The sequence below is a fragment of the Mycteria americana genome, chromosome 15 (genome assembly GCF_035582795.1).
Source record: "Mycteria americana isolate JAX WOST 10 ecotype Jacksonville Zoo and Gardens chromosome 15, USCA_MyAme_1.0, whole genome shotgun sequence".
In the NCBI taxonomy this organism is placed as follows: Eukaryota; Metazoa; Chordata; class Aves; order Ciconiiformes; family Ciconiidae; genus Mycteria; species Mycteria americana.
In genome coordinates this window covers 8624558-8640420 of record NC_134379.1, presented here as the reverse complement: position 1 = coordinate 8640420, position 15863 = coordinate 8624558, and the positions used below count along the sequence as shown (strand labels likewise).

Here is a 15863-nt window from a genome sequence, read left to right as displayed (position 1 = left end):
TCACCCCAAAGCTTTCCACTTCTGTAGTTTGAATAAAAAGATGGAAGCAAAAAATAAAAATAGGAAAGCTTCTTAAATCTAATGATCCTAAGATCCCTAAGTAAATAGATGTCTGAAGACTTCCAGGAGCCTCCAAAAGCCTGTAAGCCATTTTGAAGGTTCTTCTCTTCCTGAAGATCTTTTGTGTTCTGTGGTTTCCTCTGAAAATATGTATACATGTTTCAGGGGGGAACAAGAGACCATGTTAAGAAGTTGTCTTAAAAACAAAAATCCTGTCTTAGACGACAGCTATATAAATTTGGGGACTCTCCCAGGCAAACCAAGACATCTGATTATGCCATTGTATCCTGTTTGGCAAAGGAGAGAGTGAAGGAAAGTGATAGACATGAGGGGCAGATGGAGTTTGCCTAATGTGTCTGTTCTTTTCTTCGCTGCCTTTTCAATTTAAGAATATAGCAAAATAGCAGCTGCTCATAATTTCATGAATCAAGAAGTATGTAAATTTCAGCTACAAAATTTGTTGCATAGTTAGACACACACACACACACAAAAAGAAGGGGGAAAAAAAAGAAAAAAGATCTTGCTTGCATCTACAACTTTCTCAATCTTGCATGCAAATTTAGCTTTCAGGCCTGGTTCTCCTCGCCTTTCTGAGTGAACCAAGAGTGGCTCAATCGATTTCGCTGTCATTGCATAGGGCAAACGCTGTGGGATAATTGTGCTTTAAGGATTCGGCTAGTCTCTGCTTGTTGCCCTAATGCTAGCATGGAAGGACGAGCCTGGCATGAAAGGCTCCTTTCACGCCCCTGAGCTACCGTAGGGGCTTTATGCCGTACCTCTGCTCTAGGCTGCAAATGGGGGTAAGGAGGAAAGGGGTTGTGATAGGGATGTCTCCACGAGCAGGAAAGCTAGAGCTGTGAACAGTTACCTGAGGATGCTGACAATCTCTACAAACTGAAATGGAAATCACGCTCCTCGTATTTCAATCCCTAGCAGCCCCCAAATTAAAAGATGGGAAAAGTGACTTGAAATGTGTCATCCAAATGCATGAAACGCTGCTCAGAAAGAGCTGGGGATCAGGGCCTCCATATACTATACAGCTGGTTCTAGTTTTCAGACAAGATTTACTAAACACATGTAAACCGTGCATATCTGTTTGAATACTTTTTCTGCAAATAACTTCCTCTGTGGTCAAGCTGTTCCTCTCAGATCCAGGCTACAGATTTGTGCTTTGTACTCACCGCTTTTTTACCCTTGGATTTCCACCAGTATCGGTTCACACTCAGGGTATGAAACTGTGAAGAAGGGAGCTGAGTTTGGCAGCAAGAGTCAGGAGAATTTACAATGCAAAACACCGAGCAAACTCATGATAAAGGGCAGAAATCATCCCTGGCTTAGCCCCGTCCAAGTCAGTGGGCCAGATCCTGAGCAGCAATAAACAGACACAATACTACATATTTCATAGGAGCTGCAACCGTTTATCTCATTTGGCCCAAGAGCCTCTTATACAGATGCCGCATTTCACCAATTCTAGTGGGGTTTCTCCTGATTTATACCCCCTGAGTGAGCAAGCAGAGCAATGGTCTTTCTTCACCAATTAAAACTGCCCCACAATTATATCTGCTGAGTGTCATGAATTCAAACTTTAAACACAAAACAACAGCTGAAACAATATAAAGAAGCAGGAGGGCAGAGTTTTATGATCGATGTTTTATTGGAATCATATAAAAAAGAAAAGCATTTCACATATTTCATGGAGGTATTTTACATGCAAATTTAATATGAATCCTCTTCTTCTTAAACTCTTAGGTGATCTATGTACTTCAGTATATAAAACACTGTATAGGACAACTATGAACAAGTTTATTAAAACAGCTTGGGCTCCTGTTGACATCACCAACCGCACAAGTGCTTGCTCAGGGTTGGTGTGATCTTATCAGTCTCTCCTTATATTTCAGGTTACCTACTTGTTCGTTTTCCCTATATATCTTTCATTGTTACAAGAATTCAACTCATGGGCAGATCTCTAAGATAAATCTGCTTGTCTGTTTTGGGAATATGGCTCTAGTTCTAATTTTGCAGACTTCGTTCAGGCAATACTCCCTTTGACTTCAGGGATTTTTGCCTGAGTAATCCTTTCAGAATTGGACTCTCCGTGATTTTCATTTACTTAACAACTTGGCATTACATCTGTAAAATATTAGCCCAGTAATGTAAAATATCAAATTAGATTTATGCATTAATCTAATCTATATATGAAGCTTGATAGTCAGTTCTGTTACACTGCATTATTGCAATTCCAGGCATTCTGTGTCACTTCAGATTTATACTGATGATGTAAGAGAAATAAAAACTGAGGTTTATAGATAAAAATTTGGTAACCTGTGTATGTGAAAAGAAAGTCTAAAATTTTAAGCAAAATTTAAAATAAATTCCCACTTTCAGATAAACCAGGTAAATGTTTCTCTATCAATCACAAATGAAGGAGAGCACACAAAAAAGGCTAATCTGAAATAATCAACAAAACAATAAGCTATTAAAAAGGAAAAAGCAGGTCAAAATACATATCTGACCTGCAATGTATTCTCTAAAAATCTTTGAAAAAGACAAATAAGCAATTGTTTCTTTACTGTGTGACAGTTGCAGTCTGAAAAGTAAAAAATTACTCTTTCATACATGTTCATAAACTGCATTTATAAACACTTCGCATAACTAAATTATATTTGTTTCCTCCAGGTTGGCTGCCCTTGAACATTTTTCTCCTTCTTGCAGTTTTAAATTTTTTTTTATATAATCCTTCCATGAAAGCAGGTCTTACGCATACGGCCCTGATTCAGCAGCCAGCCCCACGCAGCAGGGTATTTAAGAAGATATTAAACTAAGGTTTTGCGCATGCTTTGGTACTTTCGAAAACTGGATACTTGGAGACAACCCACCAATACGTTATTGTTGCATCTTAAACCCATTTACTTCTCTTTATGAATGCTTTCAATTTGTTTTACTCTTGTTGGGCCAAATCCAGCTCTCTATTCACAGAAAGAACACAACAAGATTAATAGGCTATGGTCTGCACGAGCCTACACCCCTGGAAATTCATAGCGATCCCATCAATTCCCGTATAATTTCTTTGGATTCACATCAGGTTAAAGCCCCAATCGAGGATAATGCCAAGCAGATGCAAACAAGGGCCAGCATATAAATGTGGAGAATCATGGCCAGAATAAGACTGGATCTGTTTATTCCAAAGGAGAAGGTAATGTTTAGATATAAAAAATTATATGGATTTTTTTTTCCTATTTGGTAATCCATCACCACCTGAACACCAAATAGGAAATGATGCAATGCCAAGGGAAAAAACCCCATTTATTTCATACTTGTTATTAAGGAAATACTGGATTGATATGCTATCCCAAGCACTTTGGTTCACTTGTGTGTGTCATGACAGGCACCTGGTACACTCTCTTCAAAAAGGAGGTTCCCCACACTAAAATGCTTCCTGTGGGACACAGCATCGGTTTTGCCAGTATATGGCAGCTGCAGTGAACTCGTGGCTTCCTCTAAGGGTGTCTGTTTTCTCCCTTTCTGCGTTAATCCAGAATTACTGTTTCTCCTACCCTAACATTCAAATGCAACAACCCCAAACACAGTTGTGTTTGCAGAAAATCACAGTTGTGCTAAGTCAGTCACAGTTGTGTTTCTAAGAAAAGATGTGCTTCCCAGAATGAAATCTCACACTCATTATTGGAAGAAAAACCACCTCAAACATCCTAAACATCACATATTAGAAGAAAGCCAGCTTCCCTGTTGCCCTGATAGCTCCAGCAAGTGCTGCAGCCCTGTGCTCAGGGTTTGGTTTTACGGCGGTGCACGAGGCAGGCGAGTCAGTCTGTCTCGGTATCTCCCCATCTCCGCACACACCTGTCTCTCCATCCCCGTACACCCGTCTGTCTCTCCTCTCCCGTCCCTGCGTGTTGCAACAGGGCCCAGGCGCGGACGCCTCTCCCCTTGGCACCCACGTGCCGGAGCCGACTGTGCCGACACGGGGCTGAGCCACCCTGGGGACGGCTGGCACCCGCGGGGACCCACCATGAGGGATAAGACCACCGCAGGGTGGTGACAGACCAGGACAAGGGGACCAAAAAGCCCAGCTGGAGGAAGGGAGCAGAGGGATGTTCCCTTCTTCCCTCCCTACATGAAGTGTTTGTGATTGAAAGTGAAAGAAAAACCTTTTTTCTCTTTTCTTTTCCAAGATAGCGTCAGCATCGCACTCACCCGCTTTATAGGCCCTATCTGGAAGTGAATGAAAAGGAAACTGGTAGGTGAGGGAGCAGCCTTTAAGCTGCTTTATTTATGTATTTCCCTCCATCTCCTTCTTGCAGTTTCCCTGTTCTGCAACCCACAAGATGCAAGTGTCCGACAGTCACCCCGAGAGTTTTATCTCCCAGTGACCACAAGTACTTTACAGAATGGAAAAACCAAGGGAAGATTCAGTGAATTGTTTCATGTCACGAAGAGCCTGTGACAGCAGCTGAACGCAGCTCCCATCCCCAGCTACAGTCACTAAACCAGCTCTCCTGCCACGGGGGGAGCAGCACAAAGCAAGCAGAATATAATCACCCCAGCTGACGTTCAGAAAACAAAAAGGGATTTAAACTAGTAATGCTGGTTTCAGCTTCTTATTCTTAAGTAATATGTGAAATATGGGACCTGAAGATTCTTCAGAAACTGGGAGAAATACCTGTCTGGGACAGAGTTAGTGGAGGGGAAAGCACAATCGAAAAGGATCTCCGACTGAGCAGGGAGGGAGAGATGGGGAGAGCAAGAACCTGAAGCGAGGAAGTGGCTGCATGAAGTGGGTGAGGAGATTCATGACAGGAACAACAAGAGTTAAATACCACAAAAAAGGATGTGCAAAAAACAAAAACCAAAACCCTAACAGAAACCAGTAAGAGGTAAAAAATAAGTGAAAGGTTCCAAGTGAGAAAAAAGGTGGGAATTTTGCCTGGGAACATAACCTACTAACTTGTCTCCTAACCCCTTGAAGGACAGAGAAGATAAATGCCCAAATCAACAGAACGGCGTTAAGTCGGAGAGAATAGTCCTAGATTCTGCCCAGCCAAGAAAGGGCTCAGCGCGCATCCCGTCCAGCAAATGCTCGCTCTGGTACCATCCTGCACAGGGGATAAAGGAGACTAAGGCAAGGACAGTGCTTACAAATTAGAACTGGTATGAACCAGACACTCACATAAATTTGGTATGAAACTGTTATTCACTGCCAGCTACAGGGAGTGGATAATCTGATAGGTCTTTTTCTTCTCTAATTCTCTTGATTGCCTATGGTATTGTTATTACTTACGCTGGCCAAAACATGACCATGCATCTGGATAGAATATACTGTAAGAAAAGCAGCTATTTGACAGAAATGTTGCAAACATATTCAGTCTGCGAAGATTGACTCAATTCATTAGGCACACTGATATATCCGTTCTTTTGGGGTCTTCAATGACTCCTACTCTACGTGGCAGAGAATACCGCTACAATGTCATCACATGTTTTTGTTGGTATGGGTTAATCCACAAATCCTCAAAGAAGATCTGTTGTGGGTTATGCTGGATACTTATAAATGTCTTCAGAGTTAAACAGCAAGTAACCACACCACCCAAATTTACTTTGCTTTTAATTGTGGCTGTTTTCCCTGCCCTCTATGAGAATTGCTTTCTTCTCTTCCACCTACCAGTGTGTATCTGAGGCTATGCAGTAGTCATAAGATTTCATGCCTAGATCACGTATGCTGCCGTCTACATGATTTGTGCTACAACTTTCACAAATTACCAAAGAATGTGGGAATCACCGTGTTGGTTCAGAAGAAGGGTCCATCCAGCTGAGTCTCCTGTCTCTGCCGGTGACCGTAGGTGGACACCCAGGGAAGAGTGGGCAGGCACATGGGATACTTCTGCCCAGTACTCTCCCAGCTTCCAACCATTTTCTGCTCAGGGGGTTTCCTGAGCTTGTACACATCATTGTGTCCACATCACTGGCCAAATCCTCTGGCAATGTACATGCTGCAAAACCTCTGGCTACTACAACAGATATAAATCAAGCAGAATTGGAGTCACTGACAATAATTGGGGGAAAAAAAAATCTGTGATTTGGAAGACATATATGAATTTTGATCTTAATTTGGGCTAGATGTCTCAGCAACATAAATTATCTGCTTGGCTGTCTCTGTTCTCTGCCATCCCTATGGAGTCTCACTATGCAATGGCACGGTGTAATAAGGATAGATGGAGCACAGCTTACTTTGCTCTCAAATCCAGTTTAAGAGTGACCAAAATGACACTTTCACAGTGCAGAGGGATGGGATTTGGGAACAAGGCACTCCTTTTCAGCAGGCACAGACACATGGAGCCAGGCAGCTGGGGACAAGCAGCAGCTGAAGAAAATGCAAAGATGAGAGCTATGAAAGTGAGGAAGGAATGGGCTGGACAAGGAGCAGACAGGGGTACAGATGAAGCTCTAGAGGAACTCTTTTATGGGAACTGATAGGGATTTGGGAGTCAGCTTAAGTGAAAAAGAGGAGAAGAAAAAACAAGAATCCCTGGAGAAGAGACTCAAATTTACAGCCTTGCTGGGAGATGCAGCACCTCATCGTTCAGTGTCCTGGCCAAGGAAATGAGCTAGATTCACTAAGGCAAACAGAAGCCTAAGTCCAGTGATTAAAATTGGACTCATGGTCCAAAATATCTTAATGATTGCAGACTGCTGCCCAGAGGAGCAGCTGTGACAATGAATTGTTTCTGACAAGTTTGGGACCCTTGGAATAAAGGTCCATTTTCTTCAGTATTCTGGACGACGACATGTGAAGCATAACAAGACCAATTGTCGTTGATGGCCCAGTGTGCAAATGCGTTAATTAAATATCTGTATTAGTGACATTTTATGACATTAATAGGAACCAAATTTTAATCAGATATTTGCCTAATTCCTAAAATAATGCTTGTATGTCTATACCTGGGAGAAAATGAAGAAGAAATCCGTACAACATACTTACAAATATTGGGATGCAGCAAGCATTACTGAAGTACTATTAGTTACTGCCATCATTTTAGATTTAAACTTCAAATACATTGTACTTACTTTTTCAGTACTCTATCAGTGCATGTTGAAAGAAGTTAGCATTTACACAGATCAAATCTAACCTTAAGAAAACCTTCCTCAAATGAACAGATGAGACTGATTTCTCAAAACAAAATAATCCAAGGAAACTTCATTCTACCCGTCTTCTTGCCAGGGTGCACCAAATTTTCCAAGATCTTTCTTCCAGCTTACATAGGTACTTTTCGGCAGGAACACAAAGCAAATTATTGCTTGCTCCAAGGAGCTCTGTACCCTGCAGGATCTTTGCAGAATCCAGCCCGAAGAAATACAGCACTTTGAGAAAAGAGAGCTGTCAAGCAAGATTTCCTTGGGCTTGCTGCCACACAAAATGGCAAATAAGGGACTTGATCCTGCACGGAAGACAATAGGAATTAGAGGCGCTCAGCGTTTGTCTTCCGGCAGAGTTAAGGTTTCTCAGTACTTCCTAAAATCAGCCGTACTGTTTATTCTTATTCAAAACCATATAGCTAAAAGCTTTGGTATCTAGCCACAGAGCTTTTATTTCAAATGGCAATAATGTGACAAGATGTAACTCCTGCAAAAAAGACTACAATAATGTTAAAAATACCATAAAATATTATTTATATCAGGATACATTTGTTACCCCATATGACAATCATTCATATTTCTTGACAGATATAAACCTCTGCTTAACACATTAGTATCATAAATATTACCAGATATAACACTGTAATTTAATACCTACCAAATGTATTTTAAAATATTACTCAATTTAAAACTTTGGATTTTAACCAGATGTGTTTCCAGAAAATGATTCAGGTCAGATGCTTTTTTCTTTTCCTTTTTCTGTGTGCGCGCGTTCAAAGTGGAACATTACTATGTGATTTATTGTACTATGACTGTATGCCCCGAACCTAAAACAGCACCACGATACTTCATCCTTGAGGCTTACACACCTGCAGTCCAAACTAACAAGAGAAAACATCTACATGGCACGGCAGGAGTCTTTGAAATGTCTCTTTGCAGTTGCCTGGACACAGAACAGACTGGTAGAACAGGGAGGCAGACGAGAAAGGGTGAAGACGGGAACTCCAGCCTCTTTCATCTAGAAAGGGGGGACCATGGAGAGATTAGAGGAAAGGATTTTGATTAGATCACTCGAATGTGAAATGATGCTTCCCAGGATTAAAATCCTATTTTAGAGCTACCAAACCGGTTACGTTGTTAGTCAGAATTTGGAGGCTCGCGCAGCTCCATCCCTGCAGATGGCTGTCGCTCAGCAGCACCCCATACGCTCTGGCTGGAGCAAGGGGGGACCCCGGCCGGGCACCCCACTCCTCCCCACCACCATCCCAGCCGCGGACACACAGCCACCATCCCAGCAGAGCTGCCCTCCCTCAAAGCGCAGCACTTCTGGAGGAAAAGGGGTTTTCTTCTCACGAGGCGTCGCTGGGTCCAGCCCCACGACAGCCGCGTGTGCCACGGCGCGGAGGCTCTTGGATTTCAATCTCGTTGAGCGCCCAGTCTAGTTCACCAGGTGAAGGCCTGACATTTTCATAACCGAATGCCATTAGTTTTATTCCCAGTACAGCCAACTAACAATTTGAAGGTCTATAGTTGTCGGGCTGATCATTACGTGGAACCCATTAACATAAAACCCACCATCGCAATTAGTATCTTTGTAAGCAGCAGCCTCAGCAAAAAGTGGAAATGGAGGCTGAAATAATGGTGCTCCTCCAAACAAGGACGGCAGCAGATTGGGAAATAATCTGTAGCAATTGCTCTGCCGCTGTCTCTGCCATAACTTCGGAAAAGATAGACAGAGCCATTTTCAAGTAGTCAACCCGCTGACTTGAGCGAGCACTAAATTCACTTGATGATCAAATACAATTTGAGAAAAAATCTACAATCCCTCACTTACCCAGAGGAAGACATATTTTCCTTTTACAGATGAAGTGCAAAACAGTGAAAGCAGCTGTATTTGGAAACACACCGCGCCGCTTATTGATTTCAAAGGGGACAGGTACAGACCGCGGTTTTGCCCATTTCCCAGTAAGGAAACAAGGAATGCTTTCTTGGGGTAAGGTATTCGCAGACTGTTGGTGTACACCGGCTTGTTTTGTTAAGAGATGAGCCTGGCAAAATGTTCTGTGCTTTTCAGGAAGGGAACAAGGAAAATGTTCGTATTTATAGCACCATTATTGTTTAGAACAAAATAAGTTATTTCATCCTTTTAATGTCCGTTTCTATGGATATCCTGCGTGGAGCTACGATCTGGTTTTCCAACCTTCAGGCGAGTCGCCCCTCCAAGGCAGTGGTCAGCGGCACTAGCCCTATGAGTAAGTGCCTGTCTACAATTAAATAAATCCCTTTTACAGACGTATTCGTACCGCCCCGGACACCGTGAATCAGGCTGCCTCGAATGTACTTTTTCACCGTCGTCTCCCCTAAACTCTCTCCGCTCGCCTAATTTCGGGCCGCAGGCTCCCCGAGGGGCTAACCGCCCGCCCTGCCTCTGCGGGAACCATTTGCCGGGCGCGATGCTCCCCCGTCGCCCCCCGCACCCCGCTCCCGCTCCGAGCGCAGCGCCGGGGGCTCTGTGCGGGCAGCGCCGGGCACGGCGGCGGCTCCGCGCCGCGGGCAGTGCCCCCCGCCGCGGGCAGCGCCCCCCGCCGCGGGCAGCGCCCCCCGCCGCCCCCGCGCCGCTCGTGGAGCCCCCCGCGCCCGGCGCCGCCAGGCTCGGCCGGACCCCGCCCCGCCGGGTCCCCCCGCCGTGTCCCCCCCGGGTCGGCCCACGCGGCGTGGGGGGGCGCCCGCCCTGCGAGCGCGCGGGCGCGGCGCCCCCTCCCCCCCGGCAGCGCACGGGCTGAGTCCGTGTTCCGGGCGGGCGCGGGCTCCAGGCCGGGATTTGGGCGCTCCCCGCCCGCCTCCCTCCCCCTGCCCCCCCGCCCCTCCTCCCCCCTCCCGGCTGGCTCCCTCCCTCCCTCCCTCCCTCCCTCCCCCTCCCTCCCGGCTCCTGAACTCCAGCCCCTCTCTCTCTATCAGCCGCTCACTCTGTCTCAATATGTCTCAAGATGGCGGCCAATGTGGGATCGATGTTTCAATATTGGAAGCGCTTTGATTTACAGCAGCTGCAGGTCAGGCTTCCCCGCTCGCCGCACCGGCCGGGCCGCGCCGCCGGACCCCCCCCCCCCCCTTCCCTTCTCCGCCTTCCCTCGGGCCCGGCCTCCCCCTCCTCCTCCCGCTGCCGGCCCGCGCCGCCTAAAGGGAACCCCCCGCTCCGCTCCGCCCGGCCGCGGCGCTCCGCTCCCTCCGCCCCCCCCCCCCGCCATTGATCACCGGCCCCATCGAAAATTGATCCTCTTTGTTCAATTCATCGATCAGCCCAAGATGGCGCCGGAGCCGGCGCTGCCGGGGCCGCCGCCGCTTCGCCCGCTCCGTCCCGGGCTGCTCTCTTCCCCGCTTCCCGTTCCCCCCCGGCGGCCGGGGCCGTGCGGGGCGGCCAGGGCGGCGGCGGGGCTGCCGGCGGCCGCTCCTCTCCCCCGCCTGCCCGCCTCCCTCCCCCCCGCCTGCCCCTTCCCGCCGCCGCTTCCCCGCCGCCTTTTCTCCCCGGGAGCCGGGGAAAGTTTACCGAGTGCTGGGACTTTGTGTGGGGGCGCAGGGAGCCGGCCGGGCTCGGCGTGCAGGCGCGGAGCGGCGGGGGCTGGGGGCGCTGTGGTGCCGGCCAGGCGGGCGCTCCCCCGCCGCTGCCCGGCCGCCGCCGCCTCGCCTCGCCGCGGGGTGCCGGCCCCCCGCCCCTCCGCCGCCGGCGGGCAGGGGGCTCCGGCCCGCCGCGCTCCCGCCGCCCTGCGAGCGCCGCGGCCCGCTGGCACCGTGCCGGGGGTGGGGGGGGTGGGGGGTGCGGGTGAGCCGCCGCCGGCGGGGGGGCGAGGGATGGAGCCGCGGCGGGGTCCCGCGGGGCGGGAGCGGGGCGAGCGCCCGGCCTTGCCCGGCCCGGGGAGGCGGCGTGTGCGGTTGTGTGGGGGGTGTGCGGGAGGGCAGGGGCAGCGCCGTCCGGGGTGGCTCCCGCCGGCCGCGGGGGGCCGGTGAGGGGCCGGCAGGGCGCGGGGGCGTCCCGCCCGGCGGGGCACGGCCGGCGGCGGGGCATCTCCCGGCGGCGGCGGCGGCGGGAGGGCACGCTTACATAATTCACGGGCTCTCCAGCCTCTCCTGCTGTCCAGGATCTGACAGATGAGTGGAATATTGATGCTTTACTGTGCTGGCTCATAGCAGCCTCGAAGTGCTGTTTCCTCCGAGGGAAAGTCCTCGCAAACCGGCTTTCCTTCATTCACCCTTTGGGTGCGTGCCCTGCGGACACTGCAGATCCACTATTTAATATAATTGCTGGGGTATAGATAAGGCCAGGGCGGGTTGGGGGGGGGGGGGGGGGGGGGTTGTCAAACGATGAATTGGTGCTGCTCCCGCCGCTGACTAGGATTGCAACATGCGTGTTTCTCCCAGTTGATTGGTGCAGGAACGCGCTGCCCTGCCTCGTCAAACCCTCCGGTGCCTCCCGTTTAAATAAATTGGCTCGAAAGCCGCCGGCTGCCCACCCTGGCCCCCTGCGAGGCGGGCTCGGCGGTGCCCGGCCGGAGCCCTGCAGCAGCGCAGGCATGGTGCGTTGATGCTGGGCAGAGCCGCAGCCCCGCTGGAGGTGAGGGGATGCTGGCGGGGGGCCGGGGAGCGGGACCCGGGGCCTGCCGCCCTCCCCTCCCCTCGGCGGGGCTGGCAGAGGGGGAGCTAGCGGGAGCGGTGCTAAAAAACCCCCAGCAACCCCCAAAACGGGAAGTGCTACGTAGGATCTGTAGAAAGGCTGGTCCCTTCTGACTTTCAGGTGCATTAGGAGGTGGGGTAAAGTAGCGTTTTGTTTTAGGCTTCCCCCCCCCCCCCCCCCCCCCCCCTTCGTGTTTTATTGTTTCTTTTAAAGGCTTTGGATTAAGGGAGTCTTGGCTGAACTTTGCTTACTTGAAAGGGTTCTTAATAGTGACCCAGAATACCTACAGGAATACAGAAAATGAGATCCAGATGTAGAATTGTATAAAATAAAATGGATTAAATTAAGATGTAGTTAAACAAGGTCTGACATCTTTAATTGTGGACTTTTGCTTTTGCCTCTGTGTATATGTGGTTGTACTTGCTTAGCATAGGAAAATAAACGCTCCTAACGTCACTGCCGTGGTGTTACATTTAACGGTGAAGAAGTCTAAATATTTCCTGTAAAAATAAAGCCTTCAGAAATGCTTATTGATTAAAACATATTACTATAAAGTATCTATCATGTAAATTAAATTCTAAAATGTAATGAACGCGGCCAAATGGCATTTTGATAGATTGTTCTATTCTGTTTTTAGTAAAAAATAGCTCACTTTTATCATAATTTAATTTCTGTGCATACTGTAAAACCTGTTGTGGAGTATCACTGTACAACCCTTAATCTCGTTTTTGCAGACTAAATGTGACAGTCTGACTTGAACAGCTTGTAGGTTCTCCTTTGAAGCGTTCTGGTAATGCTAGCTTAAAGTTGTTTGAACAATATTCATTACCTGCTTTTGAGGACTTGTGCTGATTTATCCGTGTTGCGGAGTGAGGCTGTTCACCTTTTGGCAGGTTCACCGGGCAATCTGTGTGCAGCGCAGAGTTTATTAACTTTGCGCGCAGTCTGTCTGTGGAGAGTCCTGGAGCGACCAGAGAGGTAGAGAGTACCTTCATCCATATGCAGAATAGTTAATTTGTTTCAAATTAGCTTTTTGGGTTTTTTTTCCACCCATCTGCATGAAGAGGTAGTGTAATATTTACTCCCACTTGCAGATGAAGCAATGTGCTATAAAAACTATCGTTACTGAGTATGAAGTTCAGTCTTACAGAACTGTCCATGCCTCCCTCCCTCCCCCGTCAGTCACTTGTACTAACGCATTTCCAGTGTGGATTTATAGAAAATAAAAATGCTTTCGTCTGCACTTCCGTTACCCTATTCCAGGACAAAAACCTGAAGGATTTATGCTTAACACAGTTCCACCTGTGCCCTGTAAACTCCAGCTCTTGTAGCTCTGGCTCTAGGTGGCTTTGAACCTATCGTTTTTCTGCGTGAGAAAGTTGTAAGGAGCTGAGGCTGTGCAGTCCTGTCTCGCTGGCAGCGGAGCGACACGCACCCTGTCTGCTCGCAACTTCCTCTTCTACGTTCTGTTAGAAGACGGCGTTTAACTGTTGATGAGCTTCGACCTGCCTTGTAATATTAAGCAGCAGGTTTCCCCAGATTGTATCAATATTAATTAAAAACAGAGCCAGGAACACTTTAGGGTCCGACTCTTTTAATTATTTATTTCCTTTCACTAAATAACCTCTTGTTTATAGGAAGAGAGATTTCAAGAGTTGGAGGCAGGATTAAATAATTCAGAACTTGGATTAAAGAACAAAAAGGTCTGTTCACAAATGGAATATGAGATGCAAAAATGGCAGTTTCCTACAGGTATCAAACGTGGCTCTTCACTTGAGACTGTACCTGAAAGGCGTGCAACTGAACACTTAACCCTTTTCTCTAGTAAAGGTTAGTTATATTTCCTAAAGAAACGGTGGAAGTGGATGGCATTTCTGCATCCGTTTGCCACGTGGTTGAAGGTGGACCCATGTTTGATAACTGGGTTATCACGTTTGATAACGTGGCAAGGGAATCGCAGTGCATGGAGAAAACAGATCCTTGCAAACGGTGAATATTGTGGCAGTAAATGCAAATTAAATCACTGGAGAAATGCTGTTGCCCTCGAGTTAAAACTGCATCTCCTGTTTGGAAGCAATTGTGTGATCTGAATCAGGTTGACGTACAGCAGCGTGAAGGTTACCTGCTGTTGCGTGGTCCTGTCTCGAGTTTGTAGTTTTTGGTGTCACCTTCACCATAAAAACAACCTGCTGCTGGAGAACAGGGAAACAAGCGTTGTGTTCCCATGGGTTCGGCATGCAGTCCTCTTTAAGATTTTGCTTAATCTTTCTGAATATGCATGTGTGTGTATCTGTATCAGAGGAGACAGTTGGTCCTGCCGTATCTTTTTCACCAGCAGCGTTGCATGAGTAAGTCTAGCTTGGCTCTCAGATCTAAGCTGAATCTGCAGGATGAATGGAAGAAGTTAATACCATTTGAAAACTAAACTAACTATGTGTTGAAGTATTTTGACAATAAACACAAGTCTCAAAATGTCATCGTAGCTTTTTAGGACAGGCACACATACTGGTAACAAGTACAGTTTCTTGCTTTTGAGCAGAACGGCATGACTGGTTACTATCAAGCTAGGGAATGAAAAGCTAAAGCCGAATCTTGCTCGTGTGTTTCTGTGTTTTAAAGTCTCATCCTGGTATCGCATCGTATATGATTAAAGTAAGGATGGAGTATTAGTCCTACGCCTGCTGTGACTGTTTAAGGTAAACCATTGATCTTATAACATTATAAAATTTGCAACAAAATCTGGAAAACCCAAGTAGTAATGAGTAGCTTTTAAGTACTGAAGCGCTTCTATTATTTAATTAGAAACAGGTGGAATTCTTGGCATCTTTTAGTTGGATCTGATTGTACCAGAGCACAAGCTGATTTCCTTTAAGTGAAGGAGTTAACGTGCTTCCTCAGAAGTGGAATTAGTGATCACATCTGAGTGTTTAATTTTGTTTATCCACGCAGGTCACTGTAGAACTTCTAGTTTCTGTCCTAAAAGTAGGCAGTGCTTTACTATTTATAGTGGTAGTTAAATGTGTATCGAGAAAGAGTCTCTTGCTACTGTAAATACGTTTCTGCTCCTCCCCACCTGATCAGAAATGTGTAGGGAAAGCAGCTTGGTAGTTCTTCAAGAAGATGCAATACAGGGAACTGAGAGGGATGTAAGAGCCAGGGCACCGCTGCCAGGATGCTCTGATAGCTGTCGTTGCTTCCCTGCAGCAGGAAGGCTTTGGCATTTGTGGTGGTCAGGGTGGTGTCTCTGGATGTCCAACATGCATGATTTACTAGAAGAAAGGCCCTTGGTGTACTTCTGGCTCAAGAATTTGGCTTTCATAGGATTCCTTGAGTCCTATTCCTTGGAAAGAAATTTCCAAAAGCTTTTCTAGCCCTCTTTCCTGTTGCTCAAATGAAATAATGCCCCTCTGAAACACGGCAGAATTAGTGCGTGTTTCAATCGCTCTGCTCTTATGCCAAGTTTGTGGTTAACAGGATAATGTATTGAGAAATGCAGTAGTGAGGATTTGGAATATGGTAACGGTTGGGATTTTTTTGAAAAAAGATTGCACTACTTGGCTGTGTATAACAATACCAAGTAAGTAATGGGTGAAACATTTGCTATAGAAGAAATTACATGCAGTCTAAAATTCCAGTGAACAATTATTCTTTATTTGCAAGCTGATTTGCAATGCAAGAAGTGGATGTAGAAAAATGCATAATCCAAAGTTTCAGTTTGATCACACTGAGGCTCAAAATAAAGGCAGTTTATTTATTGGATGGAGAACAGATACATGTATGGATGCTTAGTATTTTTTAAGACACCAAGCAGGCAGCGCTCATTGACGTGTGGTCCTTTTTATGTCAGCAGGGTAGTAAGTTCCCATCTTGTGTATTCAGGTTTCTCTTGCATGTGTTCTTTACATTTTATTCTTTGCTTATCTTTGTGCTTTGTTGTTTCCCGTATACTTTGTGGGCAAGGTGTTGAAAAGACAATGTTTTCTGGATTGAG

At 46.9% G+C, this 15863-nt stretch overlaps 1 protein-coding gene across 11 annotated transcripts in view; it reads left to right on the top strand.

Moving 5' to 3' along the window:
- The first annotated feature begins 10120 nt into the window (after nt 1-10120).
- Nucleotides 10121-15863, top strand: part of CUX1 (cut like homeobox 1) — a 287680-nt gene continuing 281937 nt past the window's right edge. For all 11 annotated transcript variants that reach the window (XM_075518105.1, XM_075518102.1, XM_075518101.1 and 8 more), the window contains exon 1: nt 10121-10256. In XM_075518105.1, coding sequence (XP_075374220.1) covers nt 10194-10256 — 63 coding nt within the window. In that variant the 5' untranslated portion in view covers nt 10121-10193. The remainder of the gene's footprint in view (nt 10257-15863) is intronic.